The sequence below is a fragment of the Alosa pseudoharengus genome, unplaced genomic scaffold (genome assembly GCF_046254945.1).
Source record: "Alosa pseudoharengus isolate Yale_2024_CS ecotype anadromous, Long Island Sound unplaced genomic scaffold, YU_APseudo_1.1 YU_APseudo_1.1_scf_6, whole genome shotgun sequence".
In the NCBI taxonomy this organism is placed as follows: Eukaryota; Metazoa; Chordata; class Actinopteri; order Clupeiformes; family Clupeidae; genus Alosa; species Alosa pseudoharengus.
Window position 1 is genome coordinate 26,948,080 of NW_027468848.1, and position 26,241 is coordinate 26,974,320.

Here is a 26,241-nt window from a genome sequence, read left to right on the forward strand (position 1 = left end):
TAAATGACACATACTGTAAGTCGGAGTGTGTTTTGTCGGTGAGTGAAATCAAATAGTTTGTCAGAGATAAAATAAGGGCTGTTTGTGAGACAGCTCTTCGTCTCGGCCTTGTGTGCCTGTGGGCCTCCACAACAGAGCCCCGGCCACTCACCTTGTCTGGTGGTCTTAAAGTTGAAGGATTGAAAGCCTCCGGTGAGTGCAGACGAATCGATGACATCAACCCCATACTCGCTCTGGTTCTTCCTGTAGAGCGTGACAGCCACAACAAGGACAGCAACCGCGATGACCCCAGCTGCCAGTCCCGAGTATAGGGCCACATCATTAGTACCGTCCATGCCTGTGACAGAGAGAGAGAGAGAAAGCAAGATGGCTCTGAGTTGAATGCTATGACAAAAAACTGTATCCGAGTGACACCCAATTCACACGTCGTAGTCCCAGTGCAGGGAAATGAGGGAATGGTCATGTGATAGGCTATGGAAACACTGCAGGATGGTTGGCGGGCAAGTCTGACCAATTATGCTCTCTGTTCTAGGCAACGGTTAGTTAATGGGAGGGAATTGTCTAAATAGGGCAAGTGAGATAAAAAAAACAGCCATCGACTGATAAAGTGTGGCAATAAACTCTCATCTGTTTTTGTTTTCAATCTTCCTACAAACCATAATAGCGCTCCATCTTAAATGATCATTAATAATGATGCTCCCAGCCCACCACAGGCGTCAAACTGAGAGCAAAATTCTCCGAAAATGCGGATAAATAAAACAGATGCGGCTAATGTACATCTCTGGCTGTGTATTAAGATACGCTTGGCGGTGGGGACCCATCTGGGAGGAGCGGGGTCCAAAACTCTCACAACTTTAATCACCGGCGTCACAGCGCGCCAGCGAATGGCACGCCAAGGAACATCTGTTCATCTGGCATCCCGATCCGTTACCCCGTTCACCTCTATGATGAGCGGGCGCAGCCGTGGGGCTGCCCTGCCAGCTCGCAGAGGACACCAAAGGGCATTTTCCAGAGCAAATTCAAACGGCGCCGGGGTCACCGCCACAACCCGCTTCCCCAAAGTGCTGGGGGTTTTGGCAAACACATAACAGCCGCTCCATCCCCAACAACCCACCTCAAACCAAAAGTAGCCTCGCCGCCGGGGGTTTGCGTGTGGCCGGGTTGGAAAACGTTGGCACGGCAAATTCATGGAGTGGCCCGGTGTCCGCAATGGTGTGACCACCAAGTTAAGGGCTTAGATTCGATTTGGAGCACTTTAAAACGTAATCAGCAGGAGCAGCAGAGAACCACATGCCGCTCGCTGCGACGAGACACATCAGCAGAACGTGTCAGTCTAATAAAATCCCAGCAATTGAGCACAGTGTTAGGGTCTGCACCTGACTGTCATTTGAGAGTGTCACACTACCACATCTGAGAGATCCCGGAAATACATTGGGTGTGGAGTAGGATGTGGAAGGGTGGCAGGACACACACCGCAACTACTTAAATGGGCTAATATGCAATAATTACATCCCATTAATTCAACAAAATGCAGCACATGTTCAGTTGCCACATCTAATCAGTCACCCCACTTAATCTGTGGAGAGACAATCTGGCATGACTGGCAGTTTCAGCGAAGCCGGAAAAAATCGGAAGTCATTTCTGGGGGAAATATTGGTACCTGCACATCGCATGGAAGGGAAAATTAAATGGAGTCTGATCCCGAACTGACAGATATTTTAATGACAAATTAAGAAGAGCTCTGATTCACTCCGGAGGAAAAAATGAGTTTGGATCTGTTTGAGACGGGTCTCTCTCTCTCTCTCTCTCTCTCTCTCTCTCTCAATCGCTCGTTCTCTCTCTGTATTTTTCCTGCATATAATATAGTAAAGACAGGCCATCACACAGCGGAACGAGAAGCAATCTTCTGAGGGATGGATATGGTAACATTAATATTGCACCATGGAACAGAATGCGTCAAGAAACACACTCACTTTGAGGTTTTACATCATGCAGCAGCTTTCGATCTGCAGAAACAGAGACAGAATGAGACAGAAAGAAGGAAAGAGAGAGTGAGAGAGAATGTGAGTGAGTGAGAGAGAGAGAGTGAGAGAGGGAGAGAAAGAGAGAGAGAGAGAGAGAGAGATGTGATTAAAGTCCATCCCTGTGTCAATTAACCATGGTGTTTTTCTATCCAGATCACACAGTATGGAGATGCCCAGCTGCTGTTTTTGCCAACACAAGCCATGCATAACGATGCATGGCACCGTTACAAAAGTCCACACGGACAGATGTGTCTGGGGGATTGAAGGAGACATCTGAAAGAGATTCTCTCCAGAACCAAGGGAGGGGAAAAGGTGACAATGCACAAGGCTTGTGTATACAAATAACAAAAAAAAAAAAAAAAAGTTCAATGATAAAGCAAAAATAAACCTGTTTTAGTGCTTTTCAATATGTTTTTGTGTCAACCACCAATTGTTGCTTCTATTTACCCCAGTGAGGCAAGCATTAGAGTCTGTGCCACTGGGTGTTCAAAACAGGTCAATTGACATCTAGGATGATGATGATGAAAATGACGAGGGTGACTCTGGCGGTGGCCGAGGTGATGAGAATGATAATGGCAGCATTAACGATGATAATGATGAGGATGAGGATGCTGGTGGTGATGGAGAAAATGGCAGACACAGAGAAGAAGAGGAGGGGGAAAACTCGGACTGCAGCCGGAGAAACACAATGCAGGATATGACATCAAATCCACTTCACTCACTCTCGGTGCACAAGCCTCCCGTGCAGTTCTCCGTGGCCTCGCTCTCGCCCTCGCACATCTTGCCGCGGTGGCGGGGAGCTGGCGCCGTGCACTCCCTCGCGCGCTGACGCTCGCACTGGGCGCTGCATGTGCTCCACTCGACCCACTCGTCCCAGCCGCCGTCCACTGTGGGGGCAGACAAACTCGAGCGCTGAAGAATTATTCGCAGACAACACCAGCCCTCTGACAACACTTACAGTATCCACAACCAATACCGTTCCCATCGGTCCCCACTGAAGTCCCCAACTGAAAAAAATACTTTCGGAGAACACGATTAAGACCCGAGGGTGACACTGTGTGATGCAATAGACGAGTTAATGTCATGTATACGGTTTTATCATGGGAAGAAACTCATCATGCTTCATTTAGTAAATCTGTCTGTCCCACATGGTGTGGGGTAATTTCTTGGCCTATTTCCTGTCGATGTTTGCCAGGAAAACATCACATCTACTATATGTAAGCCCTGGAAGACACAATTTCTTGCTTATTGTTTGATAAATTAAAGGTTCATGCGCAGCTCATTTAAATGCAAATTATGTGTTTGGGATATTCGATGTAATAGTGCTTTTGGGTTGATTTTTGTCAGTGTGAGTGTGAGTGTGTGTGTGTTTGTGTGTGTGTGTGTGTGTAGTTCTCTCCGGATGTTTTTTCCACTTCAAATGCAGTCCAAGGTTACTCACTTTGGAGGTGAAGCTGCATATTGTCTGTCTATGTGTGTGTGTGTGTGGTGGTGGTGGGGGGGGGGGGGGGGACCGCAATGTCACAGTGGGGCTTTGCAACCAGTTAATTACAGCCACACCATTGGGGAAAGTGGCAGTTCTGAGTGTCTAAACAAAATAACAAAACTCCCCCATCATTTGTGTGTCGTCGTTCACCAAGGACAGGTCAATGGAAGTCATCTCGACTGTTGAACAGCCAAGGTGAACGTCCAATCAATGAGCATAAGAAAAGATTCAATCCTCAAGATTCCCCTGCGCCTAGATGCAGTTAGCAGTTAGCATTTCAAAGACGCCCTGCAGCTGGCTAGACAAAAGCAGGCTGGACAGGGGTCACAAAAGTTCCTTAATTAGTGCCAGCAGCATAAACAGTTGAGCTCAAACTGTTGTCAGAGCTACTCAGAGAAGAACAATGGGCATGGCTGTCAGGGAGTGAAGCTGGGTTAGCTTGCTACCTGCGTATAACGAGGAATGCTATTAATGTGTCTGTTTTAATGATTCAGAGTTAAAGTCAAAAGGCAATAACGTGAGTCTTTACAGTATAATTTGCCTTGATATGAGTCTTTTTGTAAATTCTGACAGTAAGAGAAAGCACCGCCTTGGGATTACCCATTACTGCAAAAAACCTTTATTCTTTACTATATGGTGGTTTTTAAAAAAATATATATATTTCAAGACAGCCAATTAGACTGCTCTCTGTTCCTCTTTGCATTCATTTCTTCCTTGATAAATGACTTCTAGGCTATGCATGGGAAATGCAGAAACATTTGTTACCGAAAAGCAACTGGCAAATCTGTAATTTTTGTTATGTATTTTGGTTCACTTTTTTGAAGCCTATAGCATTTTATTTTGTTATCTCCTCCTCCAGAGTTTGTAGTGGTGTTTTGGCCAAAGAAAATATTTATTTTGTACTCGATTTTAACATTTGTCAACAACAACCTATTCTTTGTATTAAACTGAGATATTTGGGGGTTCTTGGTCCGTGTAACGCTTTGCAGTGCTTTGTTCTATTTGCTCCATCCATCTGATCCAAATAAAAAATGTGTTCAATAATCCAATTCTCAATTTTTTTTAACTGGTCAGCAAATAGATAATTGCTGCTATTTTCTAAATGTGTCATTAGTCAAGATAAAGAAAAAGACAGAAACTGGATTGGAAACAAAAGTAAAATTCAGTTAATATTGGATTTTTGCCCTTTTTACCGTTTTTGTTGGGGTGAACCACAAGCGTAGGGGGTTGCCCTGATACATATTGGCGCGCGGTGTTGGTGATCACATTTTATCAGCGGATGTAGAGATGGAGGCCTATCAAACACAGTTCAGCTTGCATCAAGGTGCCAAGCAATTGATAATGTCAGTTCGAGATCAGAACTTCAGATGCAGAGGGAGACATTGCTGCATCCTGATACCTATGAGTACGTGTGTAGAATGTTCATGTTCTGGGAGGCTTTGGAGACCTACATGATCCAATGGACTTGAGCCGTAGCCTATAGCAATGTAGGCTATTTGCTGTTGAAATTAATAAATAGATAAACTGATAAATTAGGCATATACTCACTGTTGTGTCTTCGTTTAGCCTAATGAAACATAGTCTAGCGTAAAGTGTTAAATAGCAAAAATGTCCCATGTCAAACAGTGCTTGGGGTAGCCTCTATAGCCTAGACTGACGTCGATGGCAAAGAATTCTGCTTTGGGGAATTATTTGCTATGGTATGGCATGGCCATGGTATTCAAATATACTGTAGATATGTTCAACATAGGCTGAAAGTTATGTTTAACGTGCCATCTCCCAAAAATCGGCGAAGTTTTAGTTATTAATCACTAAAGTAATGAGTCAAAATCACGCACAACTTAGGCGGCGCTCTCTTCCACCATCTAGCCTGGCCCAGCTAGATGGTGTTCTCCCCCAGGTGCTCGTGGTTCAGTCCAACCAAAAGCTCAAAAAAGGAAAATTAGAAAATTGACGCATCATTTCAATTTTTAACTTCTGAACAGAAAACCCTAACTGTGCTTAATTGAAAATCAAAATATGCAACAATAACCCATTTACTGTGCCGTCCTAAAGAATGGATAACGGATTTTTAAGCCTATTTTTATATTTTTTCATGTGAATTCTGCAAATAGAACATAGCACTGCAAAGCGTTACACGGACTGTTCTTGTTGTTCTTTTCAGTATCTATTATTTTTGTTAATTATCTGTTCTAGGTATGGAGCATTGCACTAAACATTTCAGTGCATGTTGTACTATGTATGATAGTGTCTGTGACAAGCAAACTTTGAATTTGATTTTGAATTTGAACCTTAAAATTGAACATGATGTGTTCAAACATGTGACAAATGTAATATACAATTATCATGGCACATGCATTAACTGAAATTACCCATAGATGAACAGTTCTAATTCTATCACATACACAAGGATGTTGACATCACAAACTGAAAATGTTAGACAGGCATCCATATGCTCTGATATATTCAAGCCTTGAGGGTGGTTGGTCTTACCAGGGCAGAGTGCGTTGCAGGTGATCTTTTGTACAGACATGCCCTCGCAAAATGCACCTCCATTCAGGGGGGCAGGATTGGTGCAGGTGCGAGTGCGTTTCTGAATGCCTCTGCCACAATTTACATTGCAGGGCGACCACTCAGTCCACAAAGACCAGCCGCCATTTACTGCAGGGAAGAGGAAAGACAGAGAAAGAGAAGAGAAGAAAGAGAGAGAGAGAGAGAGAGAGAGAGAGAGAGAGGAATTGAGCTATTTTCTATTCAGTTGCCGTGCTCTTATGCTGTGATGTTTTGTTCCATATTCAAAGGTCATCTTGGAAAATAGCTGTAACTGAACAATAGAACTTGACTATACAGACTTTACCTGATCTCTGCTCTGCTTCGTAGGTGTACAGAACGCCCACTTATTTGGACTATTCGCATCATCTTTAAGAACTCCAATTGAATCTTATTCCATTAAGTGGTCTTGGGAGTGTTTTTTTCTTCTTCATTTCATTTTTTTTTTACATCAGTGCAGAGAGTGCCATGTTGGAAACGGGTGCAACATGCATCTGAATGTAATAAAAACTTGTATTGTGAGGTTTATTGCTTGAAGGCTTCCCAGCGATGAATTATTAATGGCAAACGCTGCTTTAAATGAGATTAAGACACAGAGGCTTATTCCTTTCCATAAAACACAGGCTGACTTTTAATGAGTGACTCTAATTGAGTCACCATAATGCAACATGAAGACGAAAAGCTCTTCACGAGAGGAATGGGAAAATATCACAACACCCGAAAGAACGCTTGGCATCACAGACGTTGCGTGAAGAACTTTATCTCCCGCACTCTGTGACTCGGAAGAAGATTAAAACAAAAATGGCACTTACAAAACAAAAGAAGGAGAGTGAAGGTGGAAATTAAAAGGAAATAACGAGGAACAAGTCTTACCAAAAACCACCACGGTTGCCGTGGCACTGCGTCTCTTGGCCACGATGTTGCTGGCCAGGCACGTATAGTTAGCCGAGTCAGAAAGGCGGGCCTCGTTGATGATGAGGTTGTGGTCGGCGCGCGTGTCGATGTTGTCGTCGGCGATGGAGCTCACCAGCTCCTCATTTTTCAGCCACTCCACCTGTCAACGGCAACAGAAGGGGGGGGGGGGGCAAATGGCTTAGCACAGGTCACAAATGCAGACATTAGCGTGGGTTGTTACCAATTACCAGCCATTGAGACAGAGGGTGGGAAACTAATTATGAATCGCAAACTTAGTGACGCTTAGCTGCCCCGGCCACCATACAAAGAGCTGCATCACTGGCTTTGCAAATTGCCATCCTGCAATCCCTGTTATGGGCAAAGGCGTTATGAACTTGGCCGAGGAATTTGGGGAGGGTGGAATTAATTTTCTTATTTTTTTTTCATCCCTTTCTCTCTCTTCTTTCCTATGTTCCCCTCCCCCCCCCCATCCCTCCCTTCCTCTCCCTCTGTCTATATGCACACCCACGTCTGTGGACACATAATTGAGACAGTGTATGGATTTTTCTTCGCCATCCCGCAACCCTTTTGCAATGATCACACAAAATGAAAAATGCCTGCATTCATCTGCATTTACTCTTTTTTCCCCATGACAAGCCAATTTTAATCATGTGCTCTTTAATCTCAATTGCCTCACTGTTCTGCATCGTATCTCTTTGAGAGACCGCCGCGTCTCATGCCCATCGATCTCCCCTTGCTTTCATAACAGATACACACGCACACACAGACAGACAAACACACACACACACATGCACGCACGCACACACACACAGAGACACACACACACACACACACACACACACACACACACACACACACACACACACACAGACAGACACACAGACAAATACACACACATACACACATGCACACGCACACACACAGACAGACAGACAGACAGACAGGCAGAGTGAGACACACACTCACACTTTGCAGGGGGTGCATCATCTGCCTTTGTTCGACACCCATCTTCAAAAAAAGGGCATTTGTTTACCACTGCTAGCTTGTGTGAGAGTTCACTGTGACCACTGCATTGACAAGGCATGGATCACAGGGCTGTTTCCCCTTACTGTAATACAGCGGAAGATAATCCCAGCATCCAGCAGGAAGCCATCAGAACTCTCCCCCACTGTCAGACCTCTATCATACTGTTTCACACAAGTTTCAAAGCAAAAAGTTTGTTAGAAAAAAAAAACCCCACCAACCGCACACCGACCCCCCACAACACACAACAAAATCTCAGAGCAACAACAATCTGAGGCGCCACATGACCCAGTGGGGCTGAGTAGTCGGAGCACGAGTGTTTCCCTTTCTTTGTGCATGGCTGTGATTTCATTAGGGAAATTTGATAGTTAAAAAGAAGCCAATTAACGGGCGCTTACAATCGGGGCCTCCGCGCAGAACTGCTCTGCATTCCGCCACTGTCACGTCTCCCCTCTCTTTCTTTCTCTCTCTTTCTCTTTCTCTCTCTCTCTCGCTGCCATGGCGTAATGATACAAAGATTCAACGAGCAAAAAAGGGGTGGGGGTGAAAAAAAAGGAAAAAAAGGAAAACACACAAGGAGGGAGGAAGGAAGGAAGAAAGAGAGGAAGAGAAGAGTGAAGGGTGAGGAGAGAAAAAAAGAAAGACTGAGGACAAATATAAATTAGGGCGGTAAGTGCGTGGCAGCGGATGTGAGGAATGAATTGCCTAATTGGCACATTTGTTTCAATTAGAGCGCGGCCATCAGTGTCAGGCTCGGCGGAGGGCGCCCGGGCCCACATGAGGATCCTGTGATTTCATTACGGCAACAATGTATGTCATAAAGGCTTCCTCCCTGAACAGAGCTGCGTCAGCTGCCAACTGGCAGCGCCACGGATCAGTCACACAGAGAGCCGAGCAGACCTCCGCCCCGCATCGCAACGAGACCCTCATGAGATGGAGGGATGGGTTGGTGGAGGGATGGATGGATGGATGGATGGATGGAAGGGGGGATGGATGTGGGTGTGGGTGGAGGAGGTGTGAGCTTGAGATGCACTCCCCCCCCACTCCTCTACTCCCAGGTATAAATATGTAATCGAAAAAGTCCTCTGGAGCGCAAAGAGAAGGATGTTTTTAAACCCCCTCCAAGAAAGTTTTGCCTTTGCACCGAAGTACACTCTGAGAGAGAGAGAGAAATAGGGACAGAGAGAGAAAGAAAAACTTGCGAAATGGAATCAAAAGATGTTAAAACACCTTCAGTCACGTACTGCTGCCACATCATACACGCTTCCATACACCTCAATGGTGTCATTTGTTAGCTGTTAATAAGGCCTTCAGCTCTACGTCCAATTAAGTGTTCTTGGAGTGACCACACATTTGCTCAAGTGTGGTGAGCAACAAGCTGGAGAGCTGCTTATCTTATCAGGGCAATGACTGGAATTAACCAGCGCTCACAGACAGCCTTCAGGGGACCGGGAAATGCTGCTGAGACACTTTTGCCAACCTCCACCCGCCTCCCACCTTCTCCCCACCCTGTTCTGCTCCATGTCCTGACCCCCTGACAAAGAAGATAGCCATCCACCAGGAGGTTCCTAAACGCTCACTGACCATGTACACACACACGCACATACGCACGCACACACACACACACACACACACACACACACACACACACACACACACACACACACACCACACACACACACACACACCATACACATTCAATCTCACACACCCTCACATACACACACACACACACACACACACACACACACACACACACAGACAGACACCATACACATTCAATCTCACACACCCTCACATACACACACACACACACACACACACACACACACAGACATCACAGCATCCATGTTCACCCCGTTCTCCTTTGTAATCCGAGGGAGGTCCGCGCCGCCGACTGGCTCCACCACTGCGGTGTTATCCACTCAGGAGGTTAATACAAACAGATAGCATGACACAAAGCGGCTTGTGTTCCCCACCCGCCTTCCTGTCGCTGGCCTAATGCCCCCTGTCTCCTCCCCTGAGCAAAGTGTGGCAGCGTATTACTATTCCGACCCGATCTGTCTTATCTTTGAGAAATAAATAGCGAGCGTGTGAGCGAGTGAGAGAGAGAGAGAGAGAGGGAGAGCTTCTTCTTTGCTGGCCCGAGCTGATGGGGAGACTGTAATTGCTTGGCTTGATAATGAAGCTCATCATTCGCTCTCTTGGAAGCTCACTCTGACCTGCGGCAGAGGGGATGGGGGCAGTCGAAGGGGGGGGGGGGGGGGGGGGGGTTGCAGGAGAAATACACCACAGGCAAGGATATGGGAAATAAACAGGGCTAAAGCAGATTATGCCACACTTCTTAAGGCCACCTGGCAATGTGGAAATGAAATCGCGGCGGTTACAGTAAGATACGCTGTGAATATTTATGTGCAAGCATAGAGATAGGTGCTTGCCAATGAAATTCGGCGCAAATTCAAGGCAGACACATTTTGCATTGCTCTATCATATCAGTAGAGGAGAAACAATAACAAAAAGAGATGATATTGCCAAAAATGTAATCACCTTTTTTCACCTTTTTTCATTAAAATGCTAAATCATTGCATACATTTCCCCTATATGATGTTTACCTTTGAAAGAAAATTAGGTGGGTTTTGATTTAACATCAACACTGGCTCTGCGTAGCATAACCGGCAATTTAAGTGTCTCTCCTATCAAGAGGGTGTAATATATGCAGTTGTAATTGCAGTACTGCTAGTGCACATCAGTGGTGTAATTCAATAATTGCAATACTGAGGCAGTGAGAAATTAAGGCGAAGCTATTTATTACGCTGCGCTAAAGCACTGCTATTTATTGCGCCACGCCAGATATTACATCTTCTTCCTACAGATTCAAATTGATAGAATATTCACTTCATCAATTCTAAAGTAAGTCTCAACTTTCCATAAAAGCCCTATTCACATAAAGTATGTCAGATTTTATTGGCTGGAGGATGTCTGAGGGCGTCAAAGCCACCGGCTCACTCCGCATTAGATGGGCGCCCGCGCATCCATCCAGCTGTCAGTGGGAAATGATGCCTCCAACCTTCACATCGCCACACTTACAGGTGGCATCGCAATATTTCATGCAGTAGGTGAGCTCCGAGCGCCTTGGTACACACATGACGGCAGCGGCGGTGGCGGCATTGGCGGTAGCGATCCACCGCCACCGCAGACCCTGCATTATTCAATCCCATCTCTTTTGGCTGGGCTCATTTATGTTGACAAAGAACTTGAGGCGAGATTCTTGTCTTGAGCCTTTTCCTCTGGAATCTTCACTTTCCTTCATGCCCAGTGAGCATTCAAGGAGACCGGCCTGACACCGCTCTTCCATTTCAATTCTGAATCATTTATAACCGACGGGCTGCCCACAGCCAAATGGCCCTGAAAACCCACTAGTCAAAAAAAAAAAAAAAAGAAGAATGTGCGTCCAACTGTACTGTATAGGGGTCCGATGAGTAATAAGATGAGAGTAGTCCACGTGACGACTTTGGCAAAGCGCCCCGTGTGTGTTGTTCCCTCAGCTTTGCTGTCTCAATAACAGCAGCTCTACAGCATGCATCAGTATCATTCCCTGCATGCCGCATGTGCATGTGTGTTAGTATGTGTGTCTGTGTGTGTGTGTGTGTGTAGGTGGAAACAGATTGACTGGCCTCTCATTGTGGGCAGGATTTTTTTTTTTTTTGTTGCTGTGGGCGATTCTGCTGCACAGAGAGAGACAGAGAGCGAGAGAGAGAGAGAGAGTGTGCACGTTGAGATCTTACCTCAGCCATGGGCACTCCCTCTGGGGGCCGGCAGTGAAGCACAATCATGCCCTTGATTGGCACCTCCTTCCCCTGAGGGTCCTGCTCAAAGTTCTTCCGCAGGTCTGTTTGGGGAGATAAGAACAGGGGCCTGTCAGGCGGTCCGCTAGGCTAAGCTAAGCTAAGCTAAGCTAGGGAGGCAGGTGGGCGGATGAGCGCAATGTCCAGCTTGGTTTCTATCTGACCATCGCTCTTGCCATTCGCCATTCTCGTTGCCCTTGTCTTTGACTGAACAACCTTGTGAGTGGGGAGAGAGAGAGGGAACACAGGAACAGGGGGTGGTGTGTGTGTGTGTGTGTGTGTGTGTGTGTGTGTGTGTGTGTGTGTGTGTGTGTGTGTGTGTGTGTTTGTGTGCGCGTGTGTGTTTGTGTGTGTGCGTGTGTTGGGGAGCTGAGGCGCTGGGCACCATCTGCTTGGCTTACACGTGTCAGTGCTTGACGGGTACACATCAGCTTCAATATATTCATTAGTTGACTTTCCCCACAGATATGTGGTTCACGGGCGCTGCACATGAGACTGACTCAGAGTCGTGGTGACAGATAGGCACTTGTGAAGGAGAGAGAGGGACTCCCCACCCTCTGTGGGCACTGTGTGCAGCTGACTGATAGACTCCGCAGCCGGCCTGGGCCTGAGCCATGCCGCTGGACACTGGGCACTGGTGCGTGCTGGTCCACACACACAAACAGGGTCTTATTACATGGGTCTGCTGTGCGCTCGAAGCCGATTGGCTAGTCGAGACATTTGGCGGTCAGTTATCTCTGACCTCTACTCTGTGGAACTGACTGGTGCCCTTTGGCGATGGGTATTTTCTGCATTATGTAACTCCCTTGGACATGTTGGGGAGACTAGGAGTATCTTCTCATATCATTGGAAATCATTTCAAATGAATGCCCTGAAAAAGACAGATCTATAAATAATGTCAAATTATTAATTCATTTCAAGACTGGAAACAAATTAAAATCTGTACTAAAAGTTGGCAACAGTACAAAAGATAAAACAAGGAGGAATTAGAGCTTACAGGCGATGCGGACGGTGGCTTTGCGGCTCTTGGAGGTGCCCAGGTGGCTCCAGGCCACACAGAGACACCAGTAGTCCTCAGGGCCGTGGAAGTCCTCCACCTGCTGTCGCGTCACATTTATCACCACCTCGCGCACCCTCTGGCCTGGAACAAACAGTGACACATACGAATAACCAGCATGCCCATGCCAAGCACTCACACGGTGACGTACAGCAGAGAGATGCTGTGTCGAGATAGGACAAACTTGCATATATATATATATATATATATATATATATTCAGTACATGTATATATATATATATATATATATATACATGTACTGAACATCATGTTACTCTAACTCTACACAAACACATTCCAGTCAAACATTCCACCAGAGTTTATTTTGGAAAACGGCTGAAAAAGGAGGGGTGACTCTCGGCCCTAAAAGCTTCTTAGAAAGTCAGTGTGAAACTTATCGGAGTTTTAAATTGGTTACTGCTTGCCATGTTAATCTCAGTCATCGGCTTAGTGCCCGTCACAGGCATTTTCACCCTCCCTTTTTTGGGTTGGTGGAAGAGTGGGTGGGGGGGGATTGGTCCCTCAGTGGCCCATAGGCCCCATGCTCTCTGGATTAAAGAGATGATGCAGGAGACTTGGAACAATAATGAAAAACTAAATAGAGACGCTTTCATCACTTTCCACTCGAGAGGTCTTTGCGACGTTCACGGGCAGCGCGCAGTAATCCGACATGCCACTGAGGTACAAACTGGGAGGCATAAAAAAGGCATTTAGGACTTGGGAGTAAATAAAGAAAAATTAGGCCTATCTCAAGCGCAGCGGGAGCCTGGTCATGGATTAATGTTATTGCTTATAAGAAAATATGGAGAGAAAATAGCGGCACATGAAACCGTGTCCATATTACTCGGTTGGAGGGAACATATGCACATGAAGGACTACACAAACAAACACACACACACACACACACAAACACACACACACACACACACACACACACACACACACACACACACACACTCACACACACACACACACTCACACACACACACACACACACACACACACACACACAGTGTTTAGTTCAGAATACAGTTCAGAACACTGTAAGAGGCAGAGACAAGACAATTCAAGGGGGTATTTACAATGAAAACTCAATTAAGACTGGTTACCATACATGTGAAAAATGTGTCAAACCGGCTGTATGCCCAAGGAGTCATTTAGCATCTTTGGGGCCTGAGTTGACCTCATTTCCCCTTGAATGTGGAAAGCACAGAGGGAAATGCATTTTAATGGAAATAACTTGTTTACTATGGTCGGTAATCATAATTACAGTACATGATTCTGCATGTATTGTTATTGCAGGAACTTTAATAGCAATGACTGTTTGTCAGATAAAATAGTTAAATCCTTTCATTAGTATGCGCGGTGGGACTTATTAAGTTAAGATAAAGAGGGGAATTCATTCACGCATAGTAATCACCAATTTTCCATGACTAAATGACACTCAGTGACATTCAGTGGCAAAACTCCTTGATTAGATTCACCCTTTGGTTAAATTAGCAAAAATAAAAGTCAAAACGATAATTAATACAAAGAGCCACAGTTTGCATCAAATTAGACCACACAAGCCCTTCGTTTTAAAAATGAAAAAAAAAAAAATCACAATTATTACTGAAACTTGGACAGTGTTTACTTAGAGCCTAGATTGGCATCTTCAGACTAGGAAAAAACAACAACAAAATATCCCATAATGAGATGAAAACATACCATCTCAGCAACAGGAGTGTTCTGAATTTGTTTACCAATTACACCCTCATTACACACTTTGTGACTGACTACGCACATAGATAGCCGCAGCTGCTAAATTGACAGGGTATCTGGCAGCATCGTTCAAGGATACGCAAATAGGTTCTGCGGCCACCACATCATGGCCGCTCTGAGAGACAGAGACATAATTCATAATTCCACTCACAGACACATGGCATTGACGGCAGGCGCGTGGAAGAGGCAGCGAGCGAAATCATGACTAATGACTGCATATGATCCTCCCAAAACGGAAATCTAAGCCATATGTTAACGAGAGATGGTCTCTTCCATCCCAGCTTGTTTTTTTTTTTTTTAAGGCTGGGAATACATCCTTGAGGACTAACCATCTCCGACAGGTGGTGTGGCACTCCGACAGGCCGGAGCTGTGCCACTTTGTCATCTGTCACCCTTATTTGTTTAGAGGCAGAGCGCCGCTGACGGTGCTTATTATTCAGAATCTTCATGATTCCTTCCTTACTCTCCTCTCTCTCTGTTTTCCCCTCTCTCTCTCTCTTTCCCTCTCTCTCTCTGTCCCTGTCTTCTCTCTCGGCACAGGCTTCCGTGCGGCTCGAGATCAGAAAGGCCAACCGAAAGAGCAGATTTGCAGAGAGAATCACCCAATTAAGAAGTGTCTACACGCGGACTTAAAAACGCTAAAACCGGAGGCCAAGTTCCTCTGAGCTTGGCTGGGGGGACAATGCATGGCTAATCTGACCCCCCCCCCCCACACACACACACACACACACCACCACCACCCTCATCCCTATCCCCTCCACCCTACTCCACCTCCCAGCTTTGGTCTGTCGCTGTGCCATGACATGGCTTATTAAGCTGGACAGAAATAAGAGCATGTGGGGAGGCTGGAGATACAGGAGCTTTGATCTGCTGAGCAACGGATGTTCCTGCCACACTTCAAGCCAAGGATTATCGGGAATGCAAGTCTGGAAGGACCAGTACTAATCCCTGGAGTGCTTATCATCAGCCCATGCTTTTTATTTGTGCTTTCTTTTTTTCTGTAAATATATGTATGGCTTTTTCCAGATGTGACAAAATAGCCCACACGCATTAACAGGCGGCACACTGATCAAGACAAACGTGTCCGAGGGGCATGTTCTCGTATGTAGATGATCTATTTTCGGTCAATATTTGCATACTCATGTGCCGTTTAGATCCACCTTGATCCACATGGATCAGTTTATCGAGTCGATAAAAAGATGCTGACAAAGGGCTCGGCCGACTTCTGTGAAAGCTCCCCCAACCCATTCAACATCGCCATACACATCTCCACAGATTTGAAATTGGTGACTGTGCCTCATGTCTGAAAGGGCTTCGAGCTGTGCTCAACTCCCTCACATACTCACACAAAGGAGGGGGTGACACCATCTTTGAGCAGGTCGTGAAGAGGAGAGGATAGGAGGAGAGTGGGAAAGGAGGGGAGGAAAAGGGGGTGTTGTAGTGGAAGCTGTGAAGTACATTTTAACAAGGGGGCTCATGGCGCTAAGCTCTCTCTCTCTGAAGACAGGCAGTGGGAACTCAGTACCTCAGCTGGGACCCATACCCACTACCCCCACCTCTCCTGCTCCGCTCAGCATGCCTTTTGTGCCAAGGACAGGCTCTTTGTGGCGTGGAAGTTCCCGCAGGTCTGCCTTCGCGCAGCGGGATAAAAAAGGTCTGCTAGACCTGTCTTAACACTCAGCTCTTTTTAAATCAGCGTCCTGGTGTTTTTTTTTTTTTTTAAAGAGTTGTCAGAGCCATCTACGGCCACATTACAAAATGGCGGGCCCCAGACGTTTTCCCAGAAATGCAGGTTGTTTTCTGTGTCGGTTTGAGTGCCGCAGAGAGAAAAAAAACACGCCACCATTTTGAGGGGATGTTTTGTTTAGGCAGCTGTGGATATTATTCCAGAGAGAAGGGATGTCAACTACTGACTCAGTTTCAATATTAATTTCACATTCATAGGCCGCAAATAAATAATTTGCCTTCAGACTACAGAGTGCCATCAAGTAATATCAAATACGCCTGAGTCGAGAGGGAAAACATGTCTGGCCTGGCGAACTGCTGCCACTATGTGAGACAGACGTAATGCTTTTCGAACGTTAATGTCAACACTGCCAATATTTGCACGAAATGTGAAATACCAGCGGCATTTCCATTAAATTCTGTTCCTCCGGTTTTTTTTTGTGCACATATGTGTTATCATAAATTCACAACTGCAGCTGAATTAAAGCAAAAAATCTGTACCAGACTGCTAGCACACACAGCATGCTTGAGTTTGAGTGCTAGAGTTATGTGTAACTGTGGTGAACTTTTGAGACAAAACAAACACACACACACAAAAAATCTGTATTTATTAATACCCTTCATAACCCAGTAGATGTCAAAAAAGACATGAAAAGAAAAAAATCACTTTTTTCCGCTACACTGTGATTTCCGTGCAAACACAACTTGTGCCTTCAGTCCAGTGCATGTCACACGTCAGTGGTGGCCTCAGAGGTCTGCTGGGGGAAATGCTTTTGCTGGATGACTGCTAGGTATGAAATGTCAACTCCATGTGACAAGTTGCCGCCGACAGATGTCAAAAACCTCCTTGTTTTGACCAGCTGGGCCTTTTGATAGAGGAATGGATTGAGTCATCTGACCGCGGCAATGGCCTTAGACTAATGGACAGCAGGGGTGAGGGAGCGGAACCGGGGAGGCACTCTGAAAGCCACCAGACACAAGGAGAAAGCACTTCCACTTCACCTCCTTTTAAACAAGCTCGCCTGCATGGAGGACGCCGTGTTTGTGTGTTTACACTAAAGGTTTAATTGGTATTAATACTCCTAATAACATGGCTAAGAGCAGAATTAGCTGATATTGTTTTATGATTGTTATGGATGTTTTCATTTGACAGAGAGAGAGAGAGAGATAGAGAGAAAGAGAGAGAGAAAGAGAGAGAAAGAGAGAGAGAGAAGGAAAACAATGTTCCTATCAAAATTGTACTGTACATTTGATATTTTTTTTCACCGCATTCAAACAAAAACGGAACCTGCAGACTGCTCTCCATAAAGATAACACAGAGGCTTCAGCCAAACATTTCCACTGCAATGCTCCCTGCCAACCTTGGGCACGATGCGTAATGGTGGACTAGCTGGGGTGCGGATAAAGATCCTGTCCTGTCACCGCTGCTTTTGTCCCACCTACCGAGGCTGACCATCTCAGCAGGGGCCTGGGGCCTGGGGCCTGGGGGGGGGGGGGGGCTCCCCGGGCTCTCCTGACAGGTGAGCGTGAGGAAGCGGTGTTTATCTGCCGCGGTCAGGATTTCGGCTCCCCCGCCGCTCCGGAGCCCGCCTAAACCTGCCACTCTCCATTTGCCTCTAATCTATATGAAGGGGGAGAGACACTGGCTTTGTCTGCATGCTGCTCACCCACGATAACATTCACCGCCGCGCCGACTCTAATGATCAAGGATTTCTGCTCCACTCAGTGGGCATTAGGTTTTAATGAAGTGCACAGAAACTCTGCGGGCTTATTTGTGAGCAGCCACAAAAAAAAAGAAGAGGAAGAAGAAGGAGAAGAAAGAGGAGGAGGGAAAGGGAGAGGAGGGAGGACGGGCGGGCTGAAAGAAGAAGAGAAACTTCAGCCCTTAATTTATCTGCGACAGACAATTAGAGAAATAAAAAGCACATAAGTCAATGTGTGCCCACAGGAGAAAAAGGACCGGCGGCGTATCCCTCCAGGAAAAAGCCATTTCCTTCTATTATACCATGGTTCTTTTCGGGGGTGGAAAAAAACCTCAAACCATGATAAATGGTTTCCTCCTCATACCTGCCTCTCCACACTAATGTAATGAATTTCTTTTCCAATACTCAGGAAGTGGCCGTGCGAGCCCTCCCATTCCGCCGTGTGATGGTCCACGAATCGGAGACATATGGGTGGGTGTGTAAACCGTAGCAGGAGCTGTGGTCGTCCCTCGGAGAGCACCTGGTGGTGGTGTGAGTTTCCAGTTTGTTGACGGCATACGTTGAAAAGGCAAATGAGATTAGGGATGGCTTTCCCGCATCGAATAGCAAGCATAAATACTAGGAGTTAATGTATTACAGTACACTAAATCAGTGTAATCTATCTCAAATGACATCCAATACACTGCTGTGAAACCGATCTGTGAGTGGCAATATGGGTAGCTAATTGGAAGATGGCAGGATCCTCATGCTGCATAATTGATCATCTACTGTATTCTTTCAGAGAGCATGAGAAAATATCACAACTTCTACAATGTGAGTGTGCATACAGTGCCTTCACCATTTTATCTAGCACCACAGGAAGCCACCCAGCATAGGCCTACTATATAAAGTTGTTTGACAGTGAACACTGGGGAGCTGACCCAGGGAGAAAGCTGCCATTCTCCCCCATACAGAGCTGTAGCACAATATACTGCAATTGTCCTGGGCAGATACTCTGCCTGTTGAATGCAGCATTTTATCTGAAGAACTTCTGTAAGATTCTACCACAAAGAACTATTATCAACAGGCTCTTTCTCTAGGGTACAACCAAACAGACTGGGTTGAATGATCACTTAAAATCCTTATGTGACTTACAAATCATCAGTTATGTGGTTAGATTTTGGTGGAGATTATTTGAGTACATTCATAGGCAGCAACATTAATACATGGGAAAAAACATTAGTATTACACTGCATTAATGTGCTGTTCTCTTGATAAAATAAACAAACAATAGAAAAAACAACAGTTTTAGATGTGTTTTATCTCTTATTTTTGCTCACAGACTGTTTTGAGAAATAACACTCTCAACTATTTGATACCACAAATGACCTTGAGCCATGCATACTCTCCTCTGCCATCCTTGCCCTTGTTTTGCAGTGCCTGTGGTGGTTTCAGTACCCTACTGTTGCAACTTGGCAGTCAGCAAGGCTAACTCCTCGGTTACCACAGTGCTTACAAATGACTGTGGCTACAGAGCAGAGTAAAAAGGTGTAGCTTTGGCGAGGCCTAGAGTCGACTGAGAACAAAGAAATAATTTTTCATAGGGATGACCGTAGCATTAGGATTCGGTCTGAAATCTGGACAGTTGCCAAAAAAGAAATTGCAGACCACATGCCTACGGAGTTGTCTGTTGATTATTTAATGAACACTTAATCCCTGGTCTCTTTAATAGGGTTATAATTCTTAAGAAGGCTTTAGCCATGTGCAATAATCAGAGTATACATGAGCTAACTAATGTTTTCATAATGCATCTTTTGAAGTCTACAAAAATAAGGATTCACATCATACGTGTCTAATATTTTTACAAGTGTGACATATATGCTTTCAGATATTACATAATTACACATTTCTGCTCTGAAGCAGTTCCTGTTTGATATGCATTCCACATCTATCCTATCTTTTTGCACCCTTTGATCCAACGTAACCCCACCCTAAAGGTACCCCAGTGAAATCATTTAGATCACTGGATGACAAGGATCAAAATCCCTGATAAAAAAGTGGCAAAATGGCCTCAATGCACTGCCACTAACAGGTATAAAGCTTCTACAATAAGATACTTTGCTCAAAGTTTAGAAGTGTCTGCCCTAAAGAGGTTTCAGTTTGCTTGTCGTAAAGTTCAAGAAGTGTCAATGCCAGGGGCAGAGCTACGTAATTCATATGCCTCTTAACTCTGGGTGATCTATGACCTTGCTGGCTAAGACTTGCAGGCTAGAAAATGTTATTATGGCGAGAGGGCCAAATGCTCCAGCCTAGGTGCTGCTGGTCGATGCACTCTACCCAAATTCAGATGACATGCCATTCTGTTATCATTAAATTGGTCTGCACCATGCTTCCCCACTGTCGCTTTAATCTCAAGCCCCTTTAAAATATTGCCAAGTGCTACACCTCAAAGATTATAGGACTCTGAGTGCCCTTTTGATGTCTTAAAATTTGTGTCTTACAAGTTTTTCAATTACTTATAGCACTTACACTTCGAATGCTCTTAACACTAAGGTGTTATCGCAGGTAGAGGACCCAGGTCCATTTTAATTGAATTCCTCCATAATGTGGCAAATTGTCTTTATCAGAGGACCAGTTGGGAGAACAGATCTCAGCATAGATTACAGCAGCCTGTGTGTGTACAGATCTCACAGCCTACAGTATCTTGTGGGAAAGGTGTATCTTTGTATAAGTACGGGGATATGTCATCCTCCTGTGGTGAAGTGGAACTGAGATAAAAGATGATCAAATATATCAAGAATTCATTTTGGATACTGTTAATCGTCATAATTTACATCCCCTTACTGTTACAAATGTAAATTTGCAGATTGAAACTGGCACAGTCTGTAATCGGTTGATCACTCCTGACATGAAATCTTACCCACAATGTTCCCGTATTACAGAGGAGCAAACTGTAGGGATTTGTGTGCTACACCAGCTTTACTGTGTAGTGTAGGCAGCAGGCAGCAGATGTTCAGCCATCTTGATTACTTTTTTGTACAGCTATTGGGCATATCTTCTCACTGCTGTTGCATGAAAATATTTTTTTCGCCAAATGCGCCCACTGACATTATGGGGGTGAAAGGTGAATAAGGGTCACTGAACTCCATGCCTTGCAAATGGAAGACACTTTCAATACCCCAGACTGTCGTCATGATTACTTCACAGTTGAAAAGAAATTACCGCTACTCCGGAATCATCATGATGCTGTCGGCTAACATTAGGCCTCTCTTACTGTCACCAGGCCTAATTGATTGGAAATCTCTTGTTCAATTATGGATGAGTCTATTGATGCATCCTGCATCCTGAAATTAGCATTATTGACAGACACATGTGATTAAGGCTTATCCCTGAACCATCTGCTAATCTCCCAGCTATTACTATCGATGGCACCTCTCAGTTTTTCAGTCACCAGTGGTCCTGAAATTTCCAGTGGGAGAGACGATCCCAGATCAAAGCCGGATGAAGGCGACATGGATTTCTGAGGCTTTGTCAACACTGATTTGCTTCCACTACTGTACTGTACTGAGAGTGTGTCAGCAAATCTAATACAGCTCATAGTCGGAACACGTTCAAACAAAGATTGAAAATAAGAAATGAGGACATTGTATGCATGAAATGAGCGACGACTTTAATGAGCGATATAACTAACCAAGAAGTGCAATATACTTGATTGGCAAAACGTGACTCTAACCTCAAAAAAATAGAAAAAGTAGTGGTCACAGGCCATTGTATAGACTCCTATCCTTGCTCTGTTGACAAATTCAAGGGCATTGCAGAGCTTATCTGTGGATTGTGATTCATCTGCCAGGCCAGTAAATAAGAGATGCTATCAGATGCTCAGCATGGCATTGAGGGCCAATGTCCTAATCAATAAAATCCAATTCTTCATAGATCCCTGCACCCGATTAGCCTCATCTAATCCAATACACAATTCGCCTGTCCATTACCGGCCAACGACGAAGCATAGATTTATCTGTGGTTATGAGTTTGATGCTGATATGAAATCGGTTATGTGGCCGGCAAAGTGAGGACACTCTCTCTGGCTCTTTTAATTACGCTGGAATCTAGGCCTCCAAATATCACCATCGCCTTGACAACACGGCAGAGAGAAAGTGTTGAGAAATCATGGGAGAGTTTGATGCTGCAAACCTGGCTAGAGACAGAGTCCCAGCCCAAATGTCCAGTGGCTCCCTGACGTGAACCTGGGGCTGTGTTTTGAGAGGCGAAACCCCAGTGGCTCGCAGACATAAACCGAGGGGCTGTGTTTTGAGAGGAGAAAACCAAGTGGCTCGCAGACGTAAACCGAGGGGCTGTGTTTTGAGAGGAGAAAACCAAGTGGCTCGCAGACGTAAACCGAGGGGCTGTGTTTTGAGAGGCGAGGCAGCTGGTAGTAACAGCAGGTGTAATCAGTGAAAATGCCAATTAGAGACGCCACAGTGTAACCAGCAAGTATGGTGCTTAAGGGACTAAACTCTAGATCTACAACCAGTCTGATTGTCCTGTTTGGCATCAAAAAGTCACTGCCACTACTTTCTGTGTTTTGCTGATTAAGGCTGGCAAAAAGAAAGCTTTATCTGAACTAAATTAATACATATAAAACATGCAGAAGTGTCAAAAGGAACAGTGAAGCAGGTAGAGAAATCACATTTAATGAAACTAAAATTAAAACTTGGACTTTTGTTTCCCATGTCTAATGAAAACATGTTCCAAACGTTTGAAGTATGAGAGCATTTAATTACCACGCCAACCCCTCAAAGTGACTTGAATTTGCTGAAATTACCATGGCTCAATTTTCTCATTGCTGCTTTCATTCAATTTTGCTTCATTTTGATTTAGCTAAATCTTATGTCTATTTTGTTCATGTTGTGTTAGGTTCTTGATGAGGGATGTGTTTTTACATACTGTATGTGGCACTAATGAAGAGATTTTGAGCTCACTCGTGCTGTTAACATGGTGAGAGAAAAGCAGAGAAACTGTGAGTGATTTTTTGAGTAGTTAGATTTGCTCCTGTGTGACACTGGCTCACAGTCGGTCACCTGTCCAATGAGATTGCTTGTGAACAGCTCTACACAGTTGGTCGCCAGTTGCAATAGAGTTCAAATAACCAGCAAACAATGGACAATTTTACTGGTGGTGAAAAATAAAGAAATGAATAGCGGGAGGCTAGTTCAAGACTGCCTCTCTCACACACTTTTTCCCCACACAGCGCCGAAATAATCAAAGTTGTGACTTTTCATTTCCACATTATCAGTCAGAAAACAATTTCACAGCACAGCAATCACAAAATAATGAACTTCCCGAAGCAATTAAGCACCCTTTCCTACCGAGGAGTCTTCCTGAATACAAGAAAGAGCTGCTTTCCCAGGCTGCCTAATCATAGCACATTTTAGACGAGGTGTTGGATTAGGCCTACACACTTTATTTATTTATTTATTTCTGTATTTTTTCTTTCTGGAAATCCCTACAGGAAATGGGCCCAAAATCTTCTAATCAGTGTGCTGCTCTCCATGGTTTGACATCCCCTCAACAGGACTGAATTTGATTAGGCAGGAACACCTTTTGTTCGTGGCTCAGAGAGATAACAATTCATCTGAGACTCTCAATGTGGTTTTAATGCACACAAAATCAACTCGACACACGTGGAGCTTCTCCTCGGAATTTGCTTGGATCATGCTCAGAATTCAATCACAGAGTCAATTGAATCTCCATCCATCTGTGTGTGGTCTGCAGAATGTTGGAACTGGTGGGTTTCTTTTTTTGTGTGCTGATGTTGCTATGAGCTGAATGAAAATGTTGCTCCTATTTGAATTCACATCTGCTTGTTCCATAGCATGGCCTGAAAGCATCATCAGTTGAGGGTAATACACACTCATAGACACATAGACAGAAACAGACACACCCAGAGAGAGAGAGAGAGAGAGAGAGAGAACAGACAGAGAGACAAACACACACTCTCTATTCTTTTTCTCTATGCTGAAATACTCCTGGTTGTACAGTATGTGTGTGTATGTGTCTGTGTCTGTGTCTGTGTGTGTGTGTGTGTGTGTGTGTGTGTGTGTGTGTGTGTGTGTGTGTGTGTGTGTGTGTGTGTGTGCGTGTGTGTGTGTGCGTGTGTATGCGTGTGTATGTGTGTGTGTGTGCGTGTGTGTGTGTCTGTGTGTGTATGTGTGTGTGTGCGTGTGTGTGTGTGTGTTAGCCTCTGACTAACTCAGCATGCCAATCCCTCACCTGTGCTCTCATCCATGTACTCCTGGGATGAGTGCTGGCTCTGGTGCACCCACTCCCCATTGCACTTGAAGAAGATCTGCAGGGCGGGCGTTGCCCGGCACTTCAGCTTCACCGGGTTGCTCTTGATGATGTAGGCATCCTCAGGCTCCATCAGGAAGTGGGGCAACGTGCTCTGGGCATCTGGGCTGGCATCACCCGAGGCTGCTGGGAAACAAAACAAACAAACAGTTTGAAGTCAGTCAGAACCATTGCTCAGTAATGACTGACTTGTGAACTTTCAAATGAGATGTCGCGTAATCCACGCTGCGGTATGATACCAAGCAGGATCTCAATTATGGTTGTGAAGGGTAAACATCACGAGGTAAAGCCATTTCATCACCTGACATTTAGAAACATGGCATAATTTTGAGGCTCCCTATTTTCCTTTTGCAGTTTTTTCGAGGTTAAAATTTTCAGAGAGCGAAGAATGTGCTGGGAAGATTACAGTGTTTTTCCAGATGTGAATCAAAATAAATCAGAGCGAATTGCACATGAATGAAATGTGTTTGTGTGAAGTGCCACGGTTGTGGTGTGGCTGGGGCTGTAAATACATCTCATCACAGTCGCAATTTAATCCTGTGCGCACATCATCGAGTTGTCGGCACCATAGGTGCAGAGACTTTCTCAGCCTAAGTGCACAATGAACTGTTTTCTTCCCCACACAGCAGTCCCTTACACCGCTGCTGCCAACAATGATGTTGCCTCATTTAAAAGTTAATACCTAGGACATCAGAAGAGGATATATCATTGCTCCGGCTAAAGCTGTGGGGAAACCACTGCGGCCCGTCTTAGGGTTTCTGATAAATAAAGCGGTGGAAGAGAGACTAGTCCCTTCTTTCTGGGGATTCATGGGAGAATAATACTCAGGCCCATCAAGCTTTCTGTAAAGTGTTTGATATGACTAAGCCACGCAGATCTGCAGAGAAAACCCATGAAAGTCATTATAGCCAACCATCAAATCCAATTTTGTCCACCGCAAATCGAATTGACCAGCTCCTCTCCTCTGCCTCCCACATTTTGTATCATGTTAAATGGGTATAATAATTGAACGAACACGTACAGCACAGGGGACACGCGCACAAAAACATGTGGGCGACGTATTCTGTTCCTTCGGAGCAGATGAGGACAGAGCAGGACAGCCATTTGCACATGTCGTGCGCTGTGCGCTATTTGAAACACATTTACTTCAAATCTGCAGAGATCTAAGTCTAAGGCAAAGGTTCTAAAAAATATTTATTTCTCCAGTGATAATGATAACTACTGCAAATAAGCAGCACTGTATATGTATATATATATATATATATATATATATTAGTATATATACTGTATATATATATATATAGTCATTGAGGACACAATGAGGAGATAATTAAGGCACTAAATCCCTTTGCAAATGAATGACAATCAAGTGTTAAATGACTTTGATTATACCTATGCATTTGAGAGAAACAAATCTTTTTCCATAAATGAATAAATGACATTGTAAAACCAAAGGCGGTTAAACATTACAAAATGAAACCTAGTAGGTTGCTCAGTACAGTGTTTGTCTTCAAAGACCCCTTGATGTTCAGCTTTAGCACAGCACTTCTCAGGTGCTAACGAATGCACTGCACCATTCAGAACCCTCACAAACCTGGTGTGCCCTCCTGCCTACAATCATCCACCATCTATAAACTAGCCAATGAAACTGTGGACTTTTTGAGCTGTCGTCTCACAATGTATCTGCTGCCACAGAGTCATCCGAGGTAACAATTTGTTAAAGAACGAGTGGGGGGAAAATGAGCAGAGAAGAGGAGTCCCACTTGGCAAATATTATTTTCGATGTGATACAGTAGGTTGTGAAGATGAAACAACAGAGGTCGT

The 26,241-nt window shown here is 44.8% G+C and overlaps 1 protein-coding gene across 1 annotated transcript in view; it reads right to left on the reverse strand.

Moving 5' to 3' along the window:
* The window catches only part of unc5db (unc-5 netrin receptor Db), a 45,865-nt gene extending 20,471 nt beyond the window's left edge, over positions 1 to 25,394 (reverse strand). Inside the window, exons 1-9 of the mRNA XM_076271349.1 lie at positions 25,331 to 25,394; positions 24,340 to 24,543; positions 12,841 to 12,984; positions 11,784 to 11,887; positions 6,934 to 7,114; positions 6,004 to 6,171; positions 2,747 to 2,911; positions 1,974 to 2,006; positions 152 to 337 (exon numbers count right to left, since the gene is read on the reverse strand). Of these exons, the coding sequence (XP_076127464.1) occupies positions 152 to 337; positions 1,974 to 2,006; positions 2,747 to 2,911; positions 6,004 to 6,171; positions 6,934 to 7,114; positions 11,784 to 11,887; positions 12,841 to 12,984; positions 24,340 to 24,543; positions 25,331 to 25,394 (1,249 nt within the window). The remainder of the gene's footprint in view (positions 1 to 151; positions 338 to 1,973; positions 2,007 to 2,746; positions 2,912 to 6,003; positions 6,172 to 6,933; positions 7,115 to 11,783; positions 11,888 to 12,840; positions 12,985 to 24,339; positions 24,544 to 25,330) is intronic.
* Positions 25,395 to 26,241: the final 847 nt, after the last annotated feature.